The sequence below is a fragment of the Mastomys coucha genome, unplaced genomic scaffold (genome assembly GCF_008632895.1).
Source record: "Mastomys coucha isolate ucsf_1 unplaced genomic scaffold, UCSF_Mcou_1 pScaffold14, whole genome shotgun sequence".
NCBI classification, from domain to species: Eukaryota; Metazoa; Chordata; class Mammalia; order Rodentia; family Muridae; genus Mastomys; species Mastomys coucha.
The window spans coordinates 12179273-12189707 of NW_022196896.1; the positions used below are offsets into that span (position 1 = coordinate 12179273).

General features: G+C 35.1%; 1 protein-coding gene across 2 annotated transcripts in view; it reads left to right on the top strand.

Annotated features, from left to right (window-relative positions):
* Fut9 (fucosyltransferase 9) overlaps positions 1-8410 on the top strand; it is a 181340-nt gene extending 172930 nt beyond the window's left edge. For both annotated transcript variants that reach the window (XM_031366474.1, XM_031366475.1), the window contains one exon: positions 3500-8410. In XM_031366474.1, the coding sequence (XP_031222334.1) occupies positions 3508-4587 (1080 nt within the window). In that variant the 5' untranslated portion in view covers positions 3500-3507 and the 3' untranslated portion in view covers positions 4588-8410. The remainder of the gene's footprint in view (positions 1-3499) is intronic.
* Positions 8411-10435: the final 2025 nt, after the last annotated feature.

Below are 10435 nucleotides of genomic sequence, written 5' to 3' on the forward strand. Positions count from 1 at the left end.
TATTTCCCAACTTTCTCTGTAGTCTAAGGTTGAATAATTCTTAGATATAATTTTTGTTTTCTTTCTTCAATTTGTTTATTTATTCACTCACTTTACATCCCAATCACTGTCCCCCTCTTCCCAGTCGCCACCACACACACAAAGTCCCTCCTGCAAACCTCCTCCCCTTCTCCTATGAGAAGGTGGAGTCTCCCACCCTTTATCCTCCCCTGCCACATCAAGTCTCTGAAGGGCTAGACATATCCTCTCCCACTGAGGCCAGACAAGGCAGCCCAGTTAGGGGAGCAGGTTCCACAGACAGGCTACAGCTCTAGGGACAGCCATTGCTCCAGTTGTTTGGGGACCTATATGAAGATTGAGCTGCACATTTTCTACTACATATATGTTAGAAGCCCAGGTTTCAGCCTGTGTATGCTTTTTGGTTGATGGCTCAATCCCTAGGAACCCCCAAGGGTTAGTTAACTCTGTGTTCTTCCTGTGGAGATCCTATACCCTCCAGGACCCTCAATTCTTCTCCAAACTTACATAAGACTCCTGGGCTTATTAGCTTTGGGCCTCTGCATCAGTTTCAGTCAGTTGCTGTGTGGAGCCCCTCAGAAAACCGTGACCAGAGTATCATTAATAGTGTCAGGGATTGATGCTTGCCCTTGGGATGGGTCTGAAGTTGGGCCATTTATTGATTGGCCATTACTTCAGCCTCTATTCCATCTTTGTTCATGCAGTTTTTGTAGACAGAAAAAAATTAGAGTCAGAAGTTCTCTGGGTGGGCTGGTGTCCTTATACTTCCACTGGGGGTACTGCCTTGCTACAGGAGGTGACAATAGCCATACTGCTAGGAATCTCAGCTAAAGTCACCCTCATAAGACTCCTGGGAGCCTCTCTCATTCCAGTTCTCCTTCATGGCCTAGAGATAACCCACCCAGGAGTCCCCCACCCCAACAGGCCTCTAAATTCCATTCATTCTTCTGCCATCTGATCCTCTCTTCTGTCTCTCTCCACATTTGATTCTGAACACCTGCCATCCCCCTCCTTGTCCCCTCTTGCACTCAGTTACCTCTCTCCCTCTCTCCATCTGCCTCCTATGTCTATTTTATCCCTCATTTTAAGCGAGAATCTAGCATACTCACTTGGGCCTTCCTTCTTATCTAGCTTCTTTGGGTCTGTGGAGTGTAGCATGGGTATCCTGTACTTTTTAACTAAAACTCATTTATAAGTGAGTACATACCATAGGTGTCTTTTGAGGTCTGGGTTTCCTCACTCAGGATGATATTTTCTAGTTCCATCTATTTGCCATTAAATTTCATGATGTCCTTGTTTTTAATAGCTAAGTAGTATACCATTGTGTAAATGAACCCACATTTTCTTTATCCACTCTTTGGTTGAGGAGCATCTATGTTGTTTCCAGTTTCTAGCTATTACAAGTAAAGCTGCTATAAACATAGTGGAGCATGTATCCTTGTTGTATGGTGGAGCATCTTTTGAGTATAAGCCCTAGAGTGGTATAGCCGGATCTTCAGGTAGAACTATTCCCGATTTTCTGATTTTTTTCCAAAGTGGTTGTACAAGTTTGCATACCCACCAGCAATGGAGGAGTGTTACCCTTGGTCCACATTCTCCCCAGCATGTGCAGTCACTTGAGTGCTTGATATTAGGCATTCAGATTGGTATAAGGTGGAATCCCAGGGCCATTTTGATTTGAGTTTTTCTGTAGACTAATGATGTTGAACATTTCTTAAACTGCTTGTCAGCCATTCGAGCCCACTCTGTTGAGAATTCTCTGTTTAGCTTTGCACCCCATTCTTTAATTGGGTTGTTTGGGTTGCTGGTGTCTAACTGCTTGAGGTCTTTATATATTTTGTATATCAGCCCTTTGTCAGATGTTAGGGTTGAAGATCTTTTCTCAATCTGTATTCTGCTGGTTTGTCCTTCTGGCAATTTTCTTTGCCTTACAGCACCTTTTCAATTTCATGAGGTCCCATTTATTAATTGTTGATCTTAGTGCCTAAGACGTTGGTGTTCTGTACAGTAAGTTGTCTCTCCGTTAGCAATGAGCTCAAGGCTATTTCCCATTTTCTCTTCTATTATCTTTAGTATATCTGGTATTTATGTTGAGGTCTTTGATTCACTTGGACTTGTGATAAGTATGAATCTATTTGCCTTCTTTTATGTATCACCATCCATGATTTTAAGCTGTATTACAGAACAATAGGAATAAACCTTCATGGTATTGGTATAGAAACAAATAAGTTGATCAATGGAACCTAATAAAAGACCCAGAAATAAACCCACATACCTAAGGACACTTCATTTTTGACAAAGAAGCCCAAAACCATTCAATGGAAAAAGAAAGCATCTTTTTTTTCTTAGATATAACATGTCTGTGTGTGGGGTTTTTGTCAATTTCTTTATTTACTGATGTTGAGACTGAATCTAGCTTTGAGTGGCTTTTTAAATCCTTATTATTATTATTTCACCAATTCAGTACAGAAAATGTTCTAGTATTAAATATCCACAATTTTTATATACACATAATTAAGCTCTATAGAACACACATCATCTTCTTTTAAAGGTTGTGAAGAGAATGTGTGTATAATATTTTTTCAAATGTTCACCTAAACTTAGGTAAATAAAAAGCAATTCTCTTTTTTTTGAGTGTTCTCTAATACACTATGCTTGATTGAAATTTTAAGACATGTCATTCCTCTGAAATTTGTAAATGAAATTGACATTGAATAAACAATATGAATTGCAAAGTACAAGCAAAAATTCTATTGAATAGACTATTGTAAATATATTACATGTGGCATAATTTAATCTTGATACATTTAAATATAAATCATAAAAATAAATGTTTTCCCAGAAACAAATATTAATTTTTTAAAAATATTAATATTCTATTAACTTCACTCTGTTGGTCAGAATATGCTATGAGCTTTTTAAAAAATTTTTATTTATTCCTTAATTTTTTTATTTATTCCTTAAGAATTTCAAACAGAAAATTTTACCATATCCTTTTCTACCATCTAACTTCTTAATTCTTCTGTCTATCCACTCAACTTCATGTTATCTCTGTTTCTTAAAAAAGAAAGTTTTTAAATATAATTGTGAACAAGCAAATCAGTCAAATGTTTGCAAATCTTATAGACCAACAATTTAGTGATAACTTCAGTCACAGATTATGGCAATCTGTTTTGTCAGCTTTTTACTAAGGAAAACAGAATAGAAATAAAGGACCCTGAAGAAGTGTTTCACCTAACTCAAAGATGTGAGTGGAGAATGAATTCTCATGTGTTCTTTCTAGGACAGAGTCTCTGGGAAATTTCCATTTAAAAGTCACTTTGAGTCTAAATGAAACCCGTCTCTCACATTGGCTATTAAAACTGAAAGGAAATTATAGTTGGTTTCATGACTAAAATAGTTTTACTATTTCTCTTTCATTGTAGTTATAATTTTCTCTGGTTTCTCAACTTACCTTCTTCTATTTTTCTATCTTCCCCAGGAAAAATTATGACATCAACATCCAAAGGCATTCTCCGCCCATTCCTAATAGTCTGCATCATCCTGGGCTGCTTCGTGGCATGTCTGCTTATTTACATCAAACCCACCAACAGCTGGGTCTTCAGTCCAATGGAGTCTGCAAGTTCTGTGCTGAAAATGAAAAATTTCTTCTCCACAAAACCTGATTATTTTAATGAAACTACTATTCTGGTTTGGGTATGGCCATTTGGGCAGACCTTTGACCTTACATCCTGCCAAGCAATGTTCAATATCCAAGGGTGCCATCTCACAACGGACCGTTCATTGTACAACAAATCCCATGCGGTCCTGATACACCACAGAGACATCAGCTGGGATCTGACTAACTTACCTCAGCAGGCCAGGCCCCCCTTTCAGAAATGGATTTGGATGAATTTAGAGTCACCCACTCACACCCCACAAAAGAGTGGCATTGAGCACTTGTTCAACCTGACTCTAACTTATCGCCGTGATTCAGATATACAAGTGCCTTACGGCTTCTTGACGGTGAGCACAAATCCCTTTGTGTTTGAAGTGCCAAGCAAGGAGAAGTTGGTGTGCTGGGTTGTGAGTAACTGGAATCCTGAGCATGTCAGGGTCAAGTATTACAATGAGCTCAGCAAGAGTATTGAAATCCACACCTATGGGCAAGCATTTGGAGAATATGTGAACGATAAAAATCTGATTCCCACCATATCTACTTGTAAATTTTATCTTTCTTTTGAAAACTCAATTCACAAAGATTACATCACTGAAAAGCTCTACAATGCTTTTTTGGCTGGTTCAGTACCTGTTGTCCTGGGACCCTCTAGGGAAAACTATGAGAATTATATCCCAGCTGATTCATTCATTCATGTGGAAGATTTTAACTCTCCCAGTGAGTTGGCAAAATATCTGAAGGAAGTTGATAAAAACAATAAGTTGTACCTTAGTTACTTTAACTGGAGAAAGGATTTTACTGTAAACCTCCCACGGTTTTGGGAATCACACGCATGCCTGGCATGCGATCATGTAAAAAGGCATCAAGAATATAAGTCAGTTGGTAATTTAGAGAAATGGTTTTGGAATTAAAGTGTCTGTCATCGTCACAGTGAAATAGATTAATGAGACATCATTCAAGTTTTCAGGATAAGAAGAAACACTGCATTTGGGTCACAGCTTAATTTTTCCTGCCCTCCCTTGAGGACCATGTATATTTTGATGAAATTTTTAAGAGACCAGAATTAGCAATCACTCAATTTGATTTTAAATTATCCTGTATATATGTGATAACGAGCATTGGAAATAATTTATTTGTCACTCTCATTTGTAAACATTCTGTTTTTACATTTTATAGTTGACTGTAAAGTAAGTTTATGATTTAATTGCTTCTACATCAATCAAAACTTTAATCTATTTGGGAAATGAGAATACATATACTAAAATATGAAAGACTTTTTGCCAAATATTATAAAGTTTAGATTCTAGCTTATACAATGCTAACAAAGAAGAATTATTGAATCACTTAATTCTTAACCTCTTTGACATCAAAGCTGAACACTACTGACAACTGATATAGTTTTTACCTGCACCACATTTGTGAAGGTGGGCTAATCGATGTAGTTAATAAGAAAGATATGAAGCAGAAATGTTATTAGATTTCACATTCATTTTTATTAAGTTGTTTTATAAATGCAGATTCTCAATATTTTAAGTTAAAGAAAACAAGAATTTTCAGATGTACAAATTATGTGGTTTTAGGGAGTTTTTTGTCTGTTTGTTTTGTGTTTTTAGTGCCTAATGATACCTAAGAGAATCTTTTGATAGTTCTCTTTCAAATCATAAGGATAATCATTATTGTAGAAACAAATAATTCTCTCATAACAATAAAAATGATATCTGCAAATACAAATAAACATATAAATTGTACCATTCATAGAACTTTAATTACTTCATTCCTTTGAAATATTTTTCCAAAACATCCATATTTAAGTTTTGTTACACCATATTTGGTAATAAATAGAAATAAAACTTGAAAGATCTATCTGATCATTTAAAAGAGCTTAAAATTTGTACTAATAGGTCAATTATGTCACAAAACACAATAAAGTGTGAACCTACAGGGAGTGCACAGTGCTGACACAGAGTAAGATTTCAATATATATTTATTAAATAAATTATCAGTATTTAAAAAGTCATGGGCAAATTTTTGTTTTTGATAAAGGAACAGTTGTAGGCAAGAACTATTAATTGAAAATTATCTTTTTATACCATTTAAAATATTATCCATACACAGCATATGTTGCTATTATATTCAGGGCTTTACACAACCAATGTAAACTTATTGCACTGAATTTGGTGGCATGTTATCTATGAGCTATCATCTGCCTGCACAATCCTCTTCTATAAGTATAGAGGAGAGAAGTGGGCAAATGCAAATACAATAGATTAGAAAAAAAAGAGATACTGAAGACACTTACAGAAATGGTTTCTTCAAAGGATTTCTAAAGCCTGTGTCTATTCTGTTCAAAACCTACAGAAAAAAAATGTTCTGATGTTCTATTTGGATCTTTCGTGGCTCTTTATATTTTTCTATTATGTATTGCAATCAACCGAACTCAGGCTAGTTCTCCTCACCTATAGAGAAGATGCATTTCAGTTTGATAAGCAGGAAGTATGTGCTCGATGAGAGTATAAGCTCCCTTAGCATGGGAAACATTTAAGCAAAGAAAGAGCACAGAACTAATCAGAGAGTTTCATCCTATGTTCTTTTCTTTCTTTCTTTCTTTTTTTAAGACATGGTTACACAGGTAATATTGTCAATCTCAAACTGCCACAGAAGTAAAGATGGAAACATGTTGTCACTGCAGGGCTTACGAAATAAAGCTTCCTACAATCTGCATCTACTACTCTCAATGGAGATTGTACAATTTAGTGAAAAACAAAAATACTAAACAATACTAGTAAATTTACCCCATTGTTTACCTACTCAACGTGTATTAGAGTGGCGACCCAACATAGATTTTCTCTAGATTGTCTCTTTTTTCCACACATCATTTTTACATTTAAATCAAAAAATAGTACATATACATAGATACTCTCCTAAATGCTCATATATTTATTTGTTTAAAAGCCAATTTCATACATTTACTTGGTTTTTTTATCCATAAATTGTAGAGACCTAAACATGTGTTGCTAAGTTTAGAATTTGCTTTCACTGAAAATTGAAAAGCATGTGATGCTGCTTTCATACCCCATTGCTAAATTGGATGCTAAGAGATATGAAGGCAGTTGCCTCTTATGTTGACTATGAATTTGAGCTCATTCTTGGACTGGAACTACAATTAAATGCCAATAGTGTAAGCCAAGATAAGGTATCAAGTATTCCACAGTTGCATCTGTATATTGAGAGCCTGATGCCAAGCCATAGAACGTCTGAACTTCAAGTCCACAGTTAGAGCCTGCTTTTTAGCTAGAAGAATATATAATAATATTCATATGTCAAACTTTTCTTCCTTTCTGTGAACTCACTAGTTACTGATTTGTGACATATTTATTCCTGATATGTTGAGAGACAGGCATGTCAACCTCACACGTAGTGATTATAGAGATTAGAATTTAAGGATCCTATTGCTATGAATCATGTTTCCTCTCTGCCCTATCCACACTTTATTATACAAATATATCTCATTTCCTATAAATGTGAATATTACCTGGCAGTTTTTAGTGCCTGTAGGATGGTATGTTCTGGGACGACTTTAGTTTTTGAAAATATATTAAACAGAACTTTGAGATGTTGACACTCTTTCTGATATTATTGTTTTAGCTGTTGACCTTTAGCAGAAGGGATGAGCTTCACTATGTGTAAGTGGGAAATGACCCCTGAAAAGATATGCCATTGGCTGCACTGTTAGCAAATTCTGTGGCTCACACTTTTTATAAGGATATCTCATATGAAAGATAGATTGATTCAAGCAAATTGGTTTGCTGCTTGTATAATAAAAGCAGATAATATGCCTAGAGATCAATGATTACTCTAAAAAGGTCATGATCATGTTTTTCACCTAAAATTGTAGAAAGTCATTATCACCAGTGCTGAGTATTTAATTGACAATTATTGCAAGTCTTATTAATAGGAATACAAAATAATTATTTTAAGCTTTCCTGAAGAGAAATATACTGACATCAATTTAGCTATATTGTAGAGAGGGAAGATCATGATAGCCATATATTTTAGGACAGCCATGACCTGAAGAAGTAGAAGGTATAAAAAAAAAAATATTAGTGGGAAACCAGCATCAGCTTATATAATTCACATTTACTTTGAAAAGCTGAGTCCTAGAGTGTACAAAGCTTGAATCAAAACTGTTAAGGTATAAATGGATAGAATACTTAGAGAATTATCTGTTAAGTCTTTAAACTCTTGCCTTTAATTGGAGATTAAATAAAAAAGGAATAAAAACAAAAATAAGCTACTTAGATTTTTTTTTACTGAACTTTTTTCAGGATAGATTTCATGTCTGTTACTTGACAAGAAAGTATCTGTGTGGATTAATGTTTTTTAAAACGTATTAGCTCTCCACATTTTTATTTTGTACTTGATGATGTCAGCTCCCCTCAACTCTAATCGCAAGAGAGTTTTGTTAAACATTGTAATCAAGGTCTAGATATGTGAGATTTTAGCAGTTCTACATGCAGAAGTGGTTATTAATGAATGCCTAGTAAATAGTTACATCAATGAAATTAGTGGACATGAAAGATACTTTAATGTCATCAAAATACCACCTTCTTCATTTGAAATGGAGATAATCTTTTCTGTTAAAATTGTTCCCAGATACAGAGAATAGACAGGTTAAGTCCTTTTTATCATATGTTTAAAAAAAACCCAAATAAATAAATGTTATGAAAGATCAAACTAGATTTGGAACTTGGCATTTTATTTTAATATTAACCATTCACCAACTGTTTATCTAATAGAAATGAAATCAGTATGTAAGTAGAACACAAAATGAAGCACAATGATAGGCAAATGTGTATTACTAACCATCGGGAGAGAAACTGAGGTTTACCTGGCAGAGGCCAGGTGGATTTCTGAGTTCAAGGCCAGCCCGGTCTACAGAGTAAGTTCCAGGACAGTCAGGGCTACATAGAGAAACCCTGTCTTGAAAAACAAAACAAAGAAAAAAAAAACAGAACAACAACAACAAAAAAAAAAAATGTGGATAGTAATCCAAGCTAATCGGATTTGTTGTATCATAAATATATCACAAACACTAGTCAATCAGGTGATTTTGCTTGTGAGCAGCTCTCCTCTGGAATCTTTATGGCACTGTGAAATGGCTAAGCTCTGCTACTATCGAAAGTATGGTCCTTTGTAATTCCTATTCAATTCATCCATATTCATAACAAGTTAATAGAATCTAAATGGTAGACAAACTGTTAAACTAGAAATATGAGCAATTCTGCCTTCCTCTTAGGTCTTTTGTAACATACAGTTTCTAACACTTAGTTACCTATAGAAAACAACCATATATTGAACCCTATTCTAAAACAGTTCAGATTTTTCTATACTATCCACATTCTTTTTGTTGTTGTTGTTGGTGGTGGTGGTGATGTGTTTTTTTTTTTCTTTGTTTTGTTTTTTGAGATAGGGTTTCTCTATGTAGCACTGACTGTCCTAGAACTCACTCTGTAGCCTGGGCTGGCCTCGAACTCAGAAATCCAACTGCCTCTGCCTCCCAAGTGCTGGGATTAAAGGTGTGTTCCACCACTGACCAGCCACATTCTTACTATAATAATCTAAAACTATTTATTGATGCATAACTCAGGAATTCGGCAGAAGCATGTGAATTCCTACATCAACATGCATATAGAGTTTGAGTATATAAGATTGACTACATTTAGAAAATGTATTCTTTTGACAAAAGCTTAATTTATTTTCATTCCTCTAACATACTTTGGATATATTTTCTTAGTAAACTCCATACCACTAAGTTTTTAAGGCATTATACAAGGCAGTATTCCTGAACCATGTAACCTAGAGTTTGCAGAGATGTTTCTTAGTAATATCTACACCTGGTCTGTATCCCGTGTAATTGGAACCTTTTCAACTAAGAAAACAAAACAAAAAAAGTAAAGAAAGAAAACAGAAACCATGGTGTTACTACAAAATTATCCTAGGCTTGCCAGAGGTCCTCAGACTCACATTTGCCTTGAGGACTTCCTAGATCAATGACATACGAATTATTTACATCATTTGAAAGATTGTTATAATACTTAAGGTGACCTAGGTCTGCATTTTTAATGAATCCTTAGACAGTTCAAACATGTTGCTTCTTTGGAAGTCTGGATCCTCTCTGTTAAATAGAAGCAATTCTATGCTCAAACAATACAGACATGAGATACTACCTTTCATTAGTTCACTTGGGATCTTCTTAAAGATATTGGTAGGTGTTCCTATATTTCAAAACCCAATGTTCCCCAATCCTAGTTATGTCTTGTACAGTGGTGCTCCTCTTCAGCTATCATTTAGGACAAACTGTTCACTATTTCCTGGAAATTATTTTTCACAATCTTTCTTAGATTTTAAATGTATTTTTCTGCTTTAAGTACAAAAACAAAGGTAGACAGCTATTAGGATCTCGTGCAACCATCAAAATTGCACATATTTGATCAATTACTTTCCTGGGTCTCAGCAGCTCATAGGTAGATAGGATATGGCAACATGTTATAACACTTTAGATTGTCCACAATAATTCAGTATTAAATGTGAGCTATTCACTCACTATCTCACTCTCTCACTCTCTTCCTGACCTTGTCTCTGTTGTTATCATGATTTGTATGTGTATAGTAGGGGTAGCCTATTTTGTAAACAAATGAATGCATCTCTAAAACATTAGACAATTATATGTATGTGTATTCTGTGAATGTTCTGCCACTG